General features: G+C 39.7%; 1 protein-coding gene across 1 annotated transcript; it reads right to left on the bottom strand.

Annotated features, from left to right (window-relative positions):
- Positions 1–1,985: 1,985 nt before the first annotated feature.
- On the bottom strand, positions 1,986–13,671 carry LOC133955628 (overexpressed in colon carcinoma 1 protein homolog). The gene is made up of 5 exons (XM_062390556.1): positions 13,364–13,671; positions 9,565–9,589; positions 7,961–7,996; positions 7,092–7,171; positions 1,986–5,974 (listed from the first exon to the last, which is right to left on the bottom strand). Exons 1-5 carry the CDS (start codon positions 13,404–13,406, stop codon positions 5,970–5,972), a joined length of 189 nt encoding a protein of 62 aa, XP_062246540.1. The 5' UTR covers positions 13,407–13,671; the 3' UTR covers positions 1,986–5,969.
- Between the last annotated feature and the right edge of the window lie 2,014 nt (positions 13,672–15,685).

Here is a 15,685-nt window from a genome sequence, read left to right on the forward strand (position 1 = left end):
TTGAAGCGTGGGTTGTACTGCAATGACATCTACTGGTGAGAGGGGAATTTTCAGGCACAATTCAGTGTTTTTTTATGCTTCTTGTCCAGTGGGAAAGAGCATGGAATATTTATAAGTGAAAGAAGAAATAGATGAGTGAGACAGTTATTGATTCATCACCTGAATAATCTATAAAGAAATTGGTCTGGTCCTTTTGAGCGCCACACAATATAACTGTTGCCAATTAAAGCCTGAAGACACAAATCACTCACCCTTTATCAGTTTTTTTGTCAATATGCATACTGAAGAAAACATTGAATGTGCTTTTAATGTAGCTTTTACCACCGCGGAAAACTCACAAAACTGTGCACACACCTCCATTACGGTGAAAAAATATGTTTTATATCATACTGTTTGGACACGGGAACTTCACTTAATTCTGCCTTCTAAAATGTTCTGAAGTCAAAGCCCCATGCATACATTTTACTTGACATGTTTACTGGAGATTTGATGTGAAGCAGAGACGACAGCAGAGAGGAGCAGATCAAACTGCAGGGAAAGGGCAGAAAGAGCAGCTGTGATGAGCTGATGGTCCAGATGCTCAGATGATCTGATTAAGGATGTGTTCTCGATCACGTAGCTCCTACTGTACACTTCACACACACACACACACACACACACACACACACACACACACACACACACACACAGAGAGATTTCTATCTGCATCTGATGCAAAGAACACAAAGAACAGCACTCATGTTCACCTGAGCTCAGAAGGTGCATGTTTGTTTTTCAAAGACAAGCATTGATTGAACATACTGTGAAGTGTTGTGTCACAATCTGTGATAATTGATTATAAAACAAGTCATGTTGTTATACAAATGGAAAGTTTTTATCGAACCATTTTTGTGAATGAAGCTGGAACATCCACAGAGAGAATACTGCCACTTTGAAAGTGTTTGTGTAATGCTTTCATCACAGAAATAATATATCTCAATAACTATATCTCTCTCACCGCAGGTGATATCTACACATCCACTAGTTTCGGTTTTTATTTGGCAAGATTTCTCAGATTTCTGCAGAGTCCGCTCCACAATTACTTTCAATGTCAGGTTTCAATGACATCATCAGTGTGACAAGAACCACATAAAATGACCCAAACCATCTTTCAGAAATAGTATTTGATGTGAGCTTTGACTTTTCAGTGTGATTTATGTTCCATCTACTAACATGGAGGAAGCGGGGAATATGACATATACTGCAGCCAGCCACCAGGGGGTGATGGCCTGGCTTCACTTATGGGAAGCTGCCATGTCATCCATTTTTATATACAGTCTATGACGAATACAAGGAAGATATAAATTATGTATAATAATAATAAATTCGTATTACTTACGACGTGAATATCAAGCTCACAACAAATACCAAACCGACTAACGACTGACACAACACAAACTAATTTCTTACAGCTTTTTCTTTAATTTTACATGACATATAAAATTCAGATGATCTCACTTTTAATACAGAATAATATTAGGTTTCTATAGTGTGTTTTATACTGTGTGGGCACATATATGCTGTTATCCTACTGTCCCTTGGTGGATTATTAAAAAAACTCACTTTGACATGTGCAGCTTATATTTTTTAGTGTCATCACATGTACCAACTGCATATATGATGTGGGATCAACGGAGAGGCTCCGACTGCTGCTGCGTGATGAGGAAGAGGAAGGTGGAACCTTCTCCTCCTTCCCTCCCTTTCCAGCGTGCACTCCCAACACAGTCTATTACTGAGATGGTGCTGTGATTGATAGTGCTGCAGGAGGCCTGCTCAGAGGCCTTGGGTTCAATAATGACAAATGTTCTACTCAGCCAGCCTCACTTGATTTCTGTCATTTGGCCTCTAACACTCACTAAGAACACAGATAATCTGTCAAGTTATCGATCGCTAAAGGCAGATACATTTCAGCAAAGAACCACAATCAATAACCACAGCTGTGCATGGACAATATAAAAGTGTTTAATCATAAATAATTGAATCAGACGACCACAGACAAGCTGTACATATCAGCATCATTGATGGATATGGTGATTGAACATCTATTCGGGGATGACTGGATATTTTGGGTGTTATTATGCCCTGGAGAGGAGACCCTTCACAGGGTGGCATCACATGCCGTCCGTCTCTTCTCTCCTTGATGCATCAGTAAACTGTGTCTGCTGAAACACATCTGGGTCTCCTAAGCCTTCCCCTAGCAGCTCACCACATTATACATCACACACACACACACACACACACACACACACACACACATCCTCTTCAGTGCATTCATCTAAAACAATTCATAGCTGCATTGACAACAAGTTGTTTGCGTTAATTTCCGCATCAGTGGACATTAGAGACATAGTTTAGAGACATTATGTGCTCAGTTGTGATTTAGTTCGATGTTAGATGAGAAGATGTTTATATCGATACAGTTAACATCCAGGTATGATCAGCTGACAGTTAGTATAGCTTGGCATGAACTGGATATAGCTAGCCTGGTTCAGTCCAAAGACAAAGCATCTGCCTGCGCATGATGTATCTGGTTTGTGAGAAAGGTAATTAAACTGTTAAATGTTGATAGATAGTTATATTTAAATGTGTTGGCAGGAGTTATTCCAGTTGATTGCATCTGTTTCCAGACTCCATGCCGTGCCAATGTATCTGACCATGCAGTGGCCTCATATTTAATGTAGATATGTGAGAGTGGTCCAACTATTTCTCTAACCTCTCAAACACATCCTCCATCTTTACGACAACCAAACAACATTGGACTCTGTTTTTCATCAGCATCCTGCCCCCTTATACCTGTTACACTAATTGAATGAGGCAAAGGCAACGACATTCATCATATTCAGGAGGGAAAACCATAAAGAGGGGCTGATAAAAGAGGGAGAGACAGGCAGGAAGACACTGTGTACAAGCCAGCAGCCTCTGGTAAAGGGACTGATGCGAAAGAAAAGGTAGAAATCAAAGAAAAGGGTAGAAATAGAGTATAGAAATATAAAGTACAAGTTACAGAGTACATAAAACAGCTCTTTGTATCTGTGGTGTATTTAACCTCTTGACAGGTGAACCCTGCAGCAATAATGGCAAATGGCTTACAGTGATAAGACACTGAAATCCGAAAGCTTGGCTGCAAATGGTTGTCTTCCATTCTGAGCTGCATCTTCGTGAAAACACACATAAACAGTAATCACAGAAGTCCACATAGACTTATACGGGGTGTGGGGTAGGACCCAATAAGTTACGAAAGGACCTTGCTGCCCCCTCCTGTCAAAACAGGTGCCAATAAGAGGATGAAGCAGAATTATCCTTGGTCACAAAAAGAGAAATTAAATAAATATACACTACAAGGGTGAATTGCTCGAAATGCAATCAGATAATTGTGTGCCCTCTCCTCTATAAGTTTGATGTCAACAAATAACTCTATGGTGCGTCTCTCTCTGTCTCAGTAACCAAGCGGGGCAGTAGGCGACATCTCCTGGGCTCCGGTCTGTGTTTTGCTTGTCAGTCACTTCCAGGGCTGCGTCTCTTCCCAGCAGCAATGTCTGTGGGGACCGGTCCAGACAACACAAGGTCCTAATGGCACTCCTTATCATTAAAACAATTTAACAATTATCATCTGGCATCTCAGTCAGGGTTGTTTGTCTTAAATACAGTCTATGGTTTTATGGATTCACGTCTCTCAGTAAATTATAACATTCAAATATTGAGCCGAGCCAGAGGCTAAATAGTATTTTATATTTGAAAATGCTTTACATGGCTCATGGATCAGGCATGGCGACCTCCTAACTGCATTTTCCTCAGGGTGCCAGGGCAAGAGTAGCTTTGTACTGGTCCTTCAAGGGAGTCAAGGCTACACATATTTTTTTGAGCATCTCTTGAATCTCAATTGATGGAAGGCGGCTTATTTTCACACTCCTCCAGGCTCCTGGTGAGTGGAGAGGATACAATCATTGGAGGAGAGAACAGACAAGAGCCTGGCTGACGAATGACCTTGGCCCTAAATACCCTTCCAGGAATGTATGAAGTGTGTGTGTGTGTGTGAGTGTGTGTGTGTGTGACACTATAATATGCCATTAGAGGATTGGGGCTAGTATAATTCTATATACATTCCATATATTGTCATCAAATTCCATTAAATATCCAAAACTAACAATGAATTGATCCTTCAAACAAGTTTCGTGTTAAAAGCATGACGTATCTAATTTCTCCATAGTTGTATGAGTACTATCAAATTATGTAGTCTGATAGTCTTGTGCATGACATGTTCCTGGGCACTGTCATTTACTGTCAGACCCACATACACCATCCTGCTGTAAGTTCTCCACAGCTGAAAATAGAGCCAAACAAATGCACGTTTTACTGATTCTCAAGCAGTTGTTAGTTTTTATCTTATTTGTGACCAATTCAAGGATTTCACGGGATTAACAAAGTATCCATCTATCTATCTATTTACCTCTCCAATACCCAAAATGATCGTTGAGTGCTACGGACAGAAAAGCAAACTTCAAAAGAAAAGAGAAAGGATCTTGTGGCCTCACCTCAAGATTGCTCCCAGTTTGAGTGCATGGGGTTTTCCCACAGTCCAAAGACATGCAGAATGGAATTAGATTAATTGAAGACCAGTTGTTTGCTGGCCAGTGTTAACCCTGCCTCTCCTCCCATCTCAGCTGGGATTTAGCTCTAGCTCCCCATGTAACCCTCAAAAGGATAAGATGTATAGATACTGGATGGATTTTTGTTTTTCTTATAGGATTTGTGGACAATTAGTAAAATGAATAAAAACAGCCTCATCATTAAAAAAAATACACGCAGTAAAACAACATTCACAAAAAAGTTTGATATACATCATGTTTACAAAAAGTAATAAAATCAGTGCATGAGTTACAAAGCAATGCAATAAACCAAGACAAGGGGGGCAGGGGTATAATGTCTGCTTCCATTCATACTCTGGGTCCTATGTATTATATTTTTTGGAGCTGAAGATCATGTGAGGATTTTTTGCTGTATAAAATCAGATTATTCTGTGAGATATGAACCAACTGTGTTTCCTTATATTCTGAGACAGATCTACCGAGAGTTCTTCTGGGGGAGAAAACAACAAAAAAACATTCTGCAGAGAGAGAGCGAGAGAGAGAGAGAGAGAGAGAGAGAACTCATCTATGAATCATATGCCGATGTTACATCATCAGTCTGGGGCACAAACAGGTATGACCCGGCTGATACACAAAGGATAGTTAGGTGCAGGGGAGTCTAATAAAAACACCTTAGACTAATTTCACTTCTGTTATGAGAGTTTAGCCCAGTGTCAACGGATATCAGTAATTTATGCAATGCAAGGTTCTGTGACTCATTATCAGGGAAGTGTCTGCTGTCTGTGAAACTGAGGATTCTCTCTGTCTCCGTCACACTATGAATCATTGATGGTGTTTCAGAGAAATAACTGAGCAGTGATTATTATTGCAGAGGGCAACAGGGAATGTGAGCAAGTCCCTGGCAGTTCATGACGTGAGTGAGCTGGCTGTGTTCCCCCTGTCTTCTCCTGAGAAAGAAAGACAACGTTTCAAGATGGCCGTCGCAATGCCCGCTGCTGCCACCGCCCTCAGCTGCCAGTCCTAGGGTGGGCACTTTTTTCTACTCTGATGCTCATCTTTTTCCTTTTTTTTGCAAAGTGAAGGGTGATGATGAGGGATGCCATGTGCAGACCTCCACTGTGCGTCACATGACTCCATGGGGCGACGTCCTCATTCAATGAAGAGTGTTAAAGCCTGAGAGTTTTTGCCAGTGTGTGGAGATTCAGAGCACTTACATTATAACGTCAGTAACTCTAGGTGAATGAATATGCAGGATCCTGCTGAGACAAAGGATGAAGTCGTTTGCATCACATGACGCAGAGCTGAGCAAGCCGTGTACCCGTGGTGACTTTCCTCTAGCCGCTGCTAGTCTGCAAAAGGATGAAGTAAAAAAACAGAATCAGTACCCAAATTCAGCCTCTGCTTTATCTTTTCAATGTCCACATTGTGCTTGAAAACACCCACACATACTCTTCCAAGCATTGTGAATTTTGGGAAACCTCAATGGAAAAAAGAGGTGAGTCAATACTTGTGCCAGAGGCCAGGACAATAAATTCATTATTGCGTTAACCCTGATGAGCACAAGGACCAACATACCAGGAGGACGGCCTTCAGGAGGGCAAAATACTACAGCTTGTTTACTCCTAACAGGGGTCACATTACAACATGTCACGCTTTATCATTGCATTGACAGAAAATATGAAGGCAAGTCCCAATGCAACTGCAAAAGTGACACAACGGAAACATAATCACAACGGAAGTAAGCCACAACAAGTGATGACAATGAAACGTGTAGAGTTGCTGACAGTTACTTTTTCTTGCTGCGGTCAAAAAAGCTATTGTTTGTTATTGGAGGTGTTAGGGCACATGTGCCTTCTCCCTTTTCCTATACCACAACACCTCAAATAGACAAGCATCCCATTTTACACAAATGACAGCAGTTATGTTATTACTTCTGTGTGCGCTTAATTGAGACGTCTCTGCCATTGTACATTTCTCTGTTAGAAAGGCGGTTACGTAAAAGTATGAAGTCCACTGTACCCTGTGTTTGTTCAAAAATAAATTTATGAAGACTGCTGGGGAAATAACTGAACACAAAACACTTTAAACTAATAATAAGACATGAACAGCAAATATAAATAAAATAGGAAAATTAAATTATATTATTGGGTTTTTATGAGGTCAATGGAACTATGTTCATCTCCACAGAACTCAGGCTAATAATGAAGAGGATGCTCCTCATTAAGATTTAGCAAAATACAAAGGTCAGAGGAAACTGAAGGCTCTGCAGGCGACATGTGGTTTCATGGAGCGCTGCCTCGGCCAGCAGGTATTATTCCTCTCCATACCCCCCGAGGTGCTTCACTCCAAGATGCTCATCACTGTCAGAGGTACCATCCTAATATAGCCTACACTTTATCATGCCAAAGATGTGTTCAGTTATCAGTTGACAGAACATGGGATTCGAATGTGTCAGAGATACGTTACCTGAATGTGTGGACTTGGACTGACTAGTAGCCACAGTGGTCATGTCTGCAGGTATACCCACGTACACGCCACCATAGTTCCTGAGAAGAGAGGAGTTAATGATTATGTAATGTTCGTTCTCAGTTGAATATAGATTCATGTGTTGATAAATTATAATATATGTTGATTTATATTTCTGTCTTTTCCACTGTTCTTGACATGTATCAAACATTTCTAATCATAATAAGGTTTTTGTGATGTCAGGAACTTCTTATGTGTTTCAGTGTTTTCAACAGTTTTTCAGCAGGATTACACAACTGGACAGATCACCAGGGCATGCATTTGAAATTGGTCAGGAAACAGTCATTAAAAGGTTGGTGCAGATCTTGATCTGGCGGCGGACACAGGATGTTTTTTTTCACATTCTTTAACTGAGAATAGTACATGAATCTTTATGAAAAACTATCTGAGGTGCAGATACAAATAAAAATCTGGATCTGGTGAATTTCAAAGGGACTGTTGGGCATTTAATATAATATCTGTGGATAAAGACAGTGAGCACCATACACTTATTTATAAAGAATGGGTATAAGATCATTTCACAGTCTATCCATCCTCTTTGAAACCAAGTTTGAAAACAATTGTAATGTAGAATAACTACATCTCTTAAGATGTGTATGGTAAAATAAAAGTGTTGCTAGTAACATAAATAAGTCAAGAGCAAGTTGAAATCTTTCAATTCTAATTTATTATTTTAGTTATACCTTCTTTTCTTTTTTTTCCTGGTGTGACATATCGGCGTAAATGTAATGTAAATAATTCAATGATTATTATTTATCATTAATAGATAATAATTGCAGAGAATTAACTGGAGACATGTAATAAAGTACCTTCTTTTCTCATCGTCTACTGGAGGATCCTCTGTCCTGATAAAGAGAAGAACCACAGGTCAGGTCAGCTCAATAAAACTTCATAAACAAAGAAAGTCATGAGACGCAGATTGTAAAGATTGTAAACAATGAACTGCAGGGGCAAGGTCACATGTTTGCAAAATATTTGAGGTACGCTTCATTAGCCCTGTAGGGAAAACAGCTCATTCTCTTCTGGGAAATCTCAAATGCAAAATTTGATTTGAGGTTTAAACCAGACGACTGAACAACCAGTCACAATGTGTGTGTTTGTGTGTGTGTGTGTGTGTGTGTGTGTGTGTGTATGTGAGTGTGTGTGTGTTTGTGTGTGCACGTGTGCGTGTGTGTGCGTTTGTGTGTTTTTTGCTGTGCACCACAGTCCTCAGAAGAAGTGATTAACCTCAGTTAGTCAGTCGTGTACTGCTGTCAGCTCTCATGGGTCCTGTGCTGGCTGCTTAGATTGTTATCAAGAAGTGCACACACACACAGACACACAGACACACAGACACACACTGATTCCAGGAAATGCTTTGGAGATGCTGCTCCTCCCAAAGCTTTGATTAAAGCTAACACAGAAAAGCATGAAAAGAAACAACTTTTTTGTGTTAACCAAAAGGACAGTTCAACACTTCCATGTTTTCATATCAATGTATCCCTTTATAGTGAATCTCCTTTCTGACACTGAATATATAAAGTTTAGTGTTGTTGATTTGTGAAGGAGAGATGAAAATGAATCATCATCATTGAAGTGAAGCTACAAAAACTGCAAACAAAGAGCCAAATCTTTAAAAAGTTATTTTTCATAGTTGCTATACCGACAAAATTATACAAAATCGACATTAAATCATAATTCTCACTGTATCTAGATTTACCTGAGGTCAAATATAGGTGTTACATGCCTATTCAAAATTATCATATAAATCAAAGCAAATCTTTTTAATCTAAAAAAGAAGAACATAGCATAATGAACCCTGAATTTTGGAGAAATTATGTGAACCCCCAGTGTGATGACATGAACATTAACCTTTTGGATTCAGGAGTAATCAAACCTTCCCTAATGAAACCAGAGGTTTTTAGGTCAGAGCTACTCTCACTTTGAGAAAGGTACCTAATTGCAATTTACTGATCACTGAAGCACCTTCTAATATTTAACAAAGACTGGATCTTACTGGACTTACTATCAAGAGGCGCAGATTTCTAAGAAGCTGGAAATGCAGCCAGTGAATTTTAATCGATGTTCATCAGGGCACAGTAATAGACAGCAAACAGTCATCGAAGGAGACAGTGTTGTTCTGGAGCTTCTCTGTCTAGAAGTGGATGTGATCAGTGAGATAACCAGTGAAAGGCCTGAAGGAATCATTGGAGTATGATAACATCTCTGTTCGTGCACTGTTGTGTTAGAGCATTAGTGTCCATGGCAGGAAACCACAGAGAGAGCTGCTACTCTCCAACATCCCATTCTGTACATAACCAAAGTTGGCCAAAGACACAGTGAGACTCAAAGCCCGGAGGCCATAGGGGGGGGGGGGGGGGGGGGGGGGGCACATGTGCACTAGAAATCATCAGAAAATGACTGTTGTACTTACTCTTCTTTGGAGGCTTCTGCTGGCCCTGAAAACACAGGAAAAGACAATATTTAATTTATAATGTGTATCTGTTACATCACTAATAATGAAGCCTTTTGTGTTTACTTCATGGCCCAGACATTTGTTTCCTTCCAAGTTGCAATACCCCCCCCCCCCCCCCCCTCCGAATTAGGACAAACGTACAAATCTGAACATTATCCATACAAATTCTAGAAATCTCTTTCTGTTTGTGGAAGCAGTATCTCAGGAACCGTTTTCTTACCGGCTCCACACACAGCACGTGAATTGTTTAGAGTCTAGGGACGTGCGGTGTTGAATTAAGAGCTATTAAGACACGTGATACGTTTAATGAACAGGCTGGGCAGCTGGGACTCATCAATGACAATTGATTCTTTAGTTAAACGAGGCTGCACTGGTTCTGTGGACTGATACCAGCAGCATGTCTTCCTCTTCTGCTGCTCAATCACTGCAGGTCACATTTACAGATTGAGAAATAAAGCGGCAAACATCCCATTCGTTCACTCATTCATCTATTCCAAGGAGGCACAGTGAGAGTTCTCTAAATTGTCATGCATCTGATGTAGCAAATATTAGAATAGAAGATATATATTTAATAGCTTCATTGTAGTTGTACAGGATATACAATGACATTAACAGTGCTCCTGAAGTTTAATGTTTTTAAAATCAACCACCATACACGTTCATTCATCAGCAGCCACTCAATAAATACATTTCAGATAGAATTTCATTAAGTGTGTATTTAGGCTTGTTATGTACAAAATGTACGGCATAGTTTCTTAGTCATTGGATTTAACTTCCAACAGCAAATTGAACGAGGAGTGATCAGCTGAATCATATTTGAGGTTTTAATATTTGAGTCGACAGTAGCTTAAAGCAAGACAGATGTCATGTTAATATATTAGACATGACACATTACTTTATTATTTACCACTGTATCAGAGTGCTTTTGTTGCCTAAAATAACATTTATTACATGCAACACCTGCATTGCAAACCCCACTCCCACATGACCAAAATTCAGCCCTTTATATTCCCCCATTACCCATCCTGACCACCATATATGCAAATCAGCAAGGAAATATATTAACACATACATTATATAAAAATTTCACAACATAAAACCAATGGTCAAACTAAATAAATATTAAAATTATAATTTAGGTGTAATGCTTCAGTGGAAAATCTTTGGGATCATTTGCATAACTCAAGTCAATTTGAATGATTACATTTGCATTTGTATGTTCCCTAATTGTAGTCTAATCAGTAGGCTTTTATTTTTTAGTTTCCTCAGCCTCTGAAGGGTGACGGAGGACATGCTCCTGTAAATGTAAAGTACAAAATGCCTGGATTTCAAAAGTTCATCCCTTGGTGTCGCCCCTTATACGCACTGACATGCAGCATTTGAAATTAAGAGAATTACAGTAGACAGAAAAACCGCAAATTCTGACCTTGTGAAAGAAATGGAGAGTTGTGTTTTTTCTTTCACGTCAAGGTTCGAGTCTGCTGACATGACACAGGGGCCATTCAGCAGACAAACAAAAGCTCATTCATTTTGTGCGGAGCACATCTGGCTGCATAAGACTGGGGATGAGCGATGTGATATACGGTGCATCAAGTTAGTCGTCGAGAGTTTGGTTATGACCATAGATTAAAATTGGAACATTCTGGTGTGACTCCACTTGAAAGCTGAATACTGAATGACTTCGGTTGTGGTTGGGATTTGGACAATGCCTGGGAGCAGAGAACTTTGAAATGAATAGAAACATTTCCCTTTAACCTTTCCTCCGGGACATTTGCAAAACATTTAGTGTGTGTTACAACAAACACTGTACTTTAGACATTTGAAGTGTTTATAGAATTACATTGTGCTGCTCTATGTTCAGGCCAGGATGTAAGGACACACACCTAGAGCTTCCTTCTCTTTTCTGCAAGTCAATTAAATGGGCCCTGTACATTTAAATACTTATATATAAATATTTACATCAGGTGAGGGTCCCTCCTATAGAGGCCTTTTTTTATGGTAATCCGGACTGGACAAACAGAACAACTTTTGAGTTTTTATGACAAGTGAAGGTTACCACAGGTTCTCCTCCATGTTTGGAAGGCGAGGGTCAAGTGAGGGCTATTCAGCTGCAACATGCGTTTTCACCCCTAGATTACATTATATTACATTACATTTCATTAAGCTGTTGCTTTGATCTAAAGCAGCTTACAATAGCTGCATTCAACAAGGAGGGTAAAACCCAGTACATCAATAATCCAGAAAGTACTATTTTCCTCAAGAAAGCCAAACTACAAAGTACAATAATTTACTGCCATTTAAGTGCTACTAAATTGTTAGTTTAAGTTTAATTCTACATCCTGCACCTTTAAATCAGCCTACAACTCTTTTATAAACCAATTATTTAACATTCATATACTATTTATAGTATCAATTCTAAACGGGGGTGGTGTTTGCACAAATACTGAATGATAATACTGGAAAACGCAATTGTAATACATATATATATATATACCTATTTTTTACAAATTATATTCACCCCAAAATTGTTCCTAAATGGACATAAAACTACATTGTGTAGAGACAATTCATCTTCTTAGTTTAAAAAAATATAAATATGAGCAAGATCGGTGAGAGGGCGTCCACTGGCTTTAGCGTTGTGTCAGCTTGCGCGGACAAATGAGAGCAGCCCCTGGACCATGTTTTTCAAAGTGACAGGATGTCACGCGTCCTTGACATTGTGCTGAACGCTGATCTCTACTAAGGAGCAGAAAATGGATAAGGCCTGCTGCACTGAAATAAACACAGCTGCTGGCCTTCATAAACAAGACGTACTCACAACGCAACAACAAAGATGTTTAACGTCCACGAAGAGCAGATTTAAACCGAAAGGCAACAACGGGTCTGTTTCAGTAGTTTGTCAGTGGCTTTCTGCTTTGTAGTGTCCAGAGATTTGCTCTGCATAATTTAAAACAGGAAGCCTGTTGTATCAACCTAAATCAACACAGTGATGTGTTATTAAATGAAAAGTCACAGTTAGTGTTAGTATAAGCATGAGATAAAGTATTTCCTCCACTCATATGTGTTCTCCAGGCTTTATGAATGAAACCTGGCCATTTGATCGGGAGTATTTCAAAGACAACTGCTCCCAGGCACAACCAGTATCAGTCAGGGGGGGGGGTAAAAGAGGTTGAATGTCAGAGGAACTGTTTGTCTTTCATCCTCAAAATCCGTGGCAACCGACACAAACACACAAAGAGGAAGAAAAAACGCACGAAGGTTAAAAGAAAAGATCAATGAGGAATGATGACGACACAGTATCAGTGTTCCCATCATTACCAGAGCGACACATTCCTGTGCTCTGATGTCTCAGAACATGGGAGAGCCTTCAGGTTCAACCCAGCATTGGTGACTGAGACCACAGCAAGTAACTGCCACACAAGCAAACACACTGCAGAGTGGCTGCCAGAATGTTGCAAAACGCCACAATAATTTTACATGTGGAGGCATAAACATATGTGATGGTATGATGCTGTTTATTCCTTTATGAATGAAATCAAGACACTGGGACCCCCCCCCCCCCCTCCCACACAAACACAGGGAACCCTGACACACATAATTTACATTCAAAACACTGTCTCCCCTTGATGTAGACACATTGACAACGCTCTCCCACACACTCTGACCTATAACCACACTCTCCCTTTCTTTCTCTTGCACACACAAACACACACAAACATATATGTATTTTATATTTCTACAGATACTTGAAACTCACCCCCTCCTGTGCCGCCAGTAACTGAGGAATTGCCACAACCCATTTTGCATCGATGAAGCCACCGTCCAAGCAGAGCAGAACAATTCTTAAGAAGATGAAGGAGGAGATAAGGAAAGAGAGCCAAAACACATTGTGAAAGGAAGAATGAAAAAAAGAAAGAAGGAAGAGAGGGAAGGTCACAGAATCGTCTCTCAAGAATCTCCTGTGGTCATGTCCCCCTCCCCTCTCCACAGACTTGAGTCCGTCGTCTCTGCAATGCAATAGAGAACTGAGAGTGAACTGAAAGCATGTAGAGAGACGCTTTATACACAAACACACACACACACACACACATACACAAACACACACTGAGAGAGAGAGAGAGAGAGCTAGAGAGAGAGAGAGAGAGAGAGAGAGAGAGAGAGAGACAGAGATGCTATGCCCTCACATGATTTGCTCTTTTCCTCCACCCTGACTTGGTTGCCCGGGAAACCGGGCAAAAGGAGGCGGAGGGTGTGTTGAGACTGAACCAATAGGGAGATTTCTTTTCATATAAAGGTGAAAAAAAGGAAATGCATTCAAGGGGCATCAGTTTATCAGCCTGTGCGTGACATCCTGTAAAAACACCCAACTTATCTATAGAGGACCTTAATTTGTGCTTTTTTTCGATTGGCGGGACACACACAAACACACACACACATATATACAAACACACACACACAAACACACAGAGGTGCAGGATGAGAAGTTATTGTACAATGAGTGATTTTCCACAGATATTTGAGAGTAGAGACAATTCAGAGGAATAGTTTCATGTTTTTGGGCAATGTCTATATCACTCTATGAGTTTAAGGTTTAGTGTGTAGAACATATTGACATAGTAGTGGTGAATGTGCATGTTGTAGCTGAATACCCCTCGCCTCACCCTCCCCTTCAAAACATGAAAGAGAACCTGTGGTAGTCTTCAGTTGTCATAAAAACTCAAAAGGTGTTTAGTTTATCCAGTCTGTCCTACTGTAAAAATAGGGACCATTCTAGTTCAAGTAATCAACAATTGGTACAGATATAATCACTTTGGTGACCAAACACCTTCAATTTTAGCAGATACAGCTTTAAACTTTCTCCTCTGAGTGTGTTTTCTTGGTCAGCTGAATCGCTGCTTTGTTTAATCCAGGTTAGTTCCACTGACATTAGGCATCTCTTTTTATAGGCCAGACTAAGCCGAGCCAGCAAAAACAGTTAATGATCCAACTCTGTACTGAAATGCCTTGTCTGGTTTACAGCCACAACTTAACCAATTAAAAACCCAAGTCCATCGGGGAGGAAAGAATGTTCTCCGGCTCAGCTGCGTGTCACGGCTTGCCTACATTAGACACTACACAACAAGGCATGACCATTGATTTTTCGTCAATTAAACTATCATGGAGACCTAAAATGTCTTGGAGCAAGTCAAAAAAAGAGAAAAACAATCAGAGTTTTACATCTTGTGTTTCACTCACTTTAAGTTACGTTATCTTGTGATTGTAAAGTTATATTGGTAACAAAATGATACAGCTGCTGGAAACAAATCATTATAAGTCAGTTTATTTTATACTTCTTTAAAGTACAAGGTTGTTTCATGATTTTTATCCACCTCTCAGTCATTAGGCCAATACATCACTTGCACTTTCACCTGTAATAGATTTCGGTTAACAGGTGGAGACGATATATCATCTTTGATGACTGGGAATAGCTATAAGCGATTCTCTGAAGTGAAAAATAAGTGGAAATATTAACTGCTATTTTACTGCTTAATATGTAGGCCAACCTAGAAATGAAAAAATAATCTAATTGTTTTTAATTACATAATATTCGAGCCCTTAAACCCTTATAATTTCAGTAAAGTCATTATCATACATTGTAAATTGGATCTGACTAAGAATAGAACAAACAAGTCCATATTCTTGTTCAGTTTGGGCATGCGCTCACTTCATGTCTCAGTATCTGACATTTCAAATGCTAAGATGGAATCAGTGACAGAAGGGATTGTTTCTTCCATATGAAAGCAGCTTCTGGAAAAAGGGAGCAGTAATTTCAGAACCAGCAGCTCGAACAATTTTAAGTACATCTCACGAACTGCCTGTAATTTGACATTTGTGTCTGAGCAAAACAAAATAGGAGCTGGATGATGATTACCTACAAGGGTTTTTAATCAAATGGCAATGGTATTGGGCCAATCAGCTGTATTTAACACTGCACATCACACATTTAGCACATTTAGCACATTTAGCACTAAAACGATCAAGCTGATTAATTAATTTCTCCTTTGTCTCTTCACAATATTTTTTCAAATGCTAAACATTG

This window comes from Platichthys flesus, chromosome 6 (genome assembly GCF_949316205.1).
Source record: "Platichthys flesus chromosome 6, fPlaFle2.1, whole genome shotgun sequence".
NCBI classification, from domain to species: domain Eukaryota; kingdom Metazoa; phylum Chordata; class Actinopteri; order Pleuronectiformes; family Pleuronectidae; genus Platichthys; species Platichthys flesus.

What these genes read in the sequence shown, in the direction of transcription:
- LOC133955628 (XM_062390556.1), bottom strand. Translation starts at nt 13,406, where the DNA reads ATGGGTTGTGGCAATTCCTCAGTTACTGGCGGCACAGGAGGGG. An exon ending in GCAGAAGCCTCCAAAGAAGA is followed by an intron (nt 7,997 to 9,564) that starts GTAAGTACAACA and finishes TCTCTTTATCAG; the next exon opens with GACAGAGGATCCTCCAGTAG. An exon ending in GTAGACGATGAGAAAAGAAG is followed by an intron (nt 7,172 to 7,960) that starts GTACTTTATTAC and finishes CTCTCTTCTCAG; the next exon opens with GAACTATGGTGGCGTGTACG.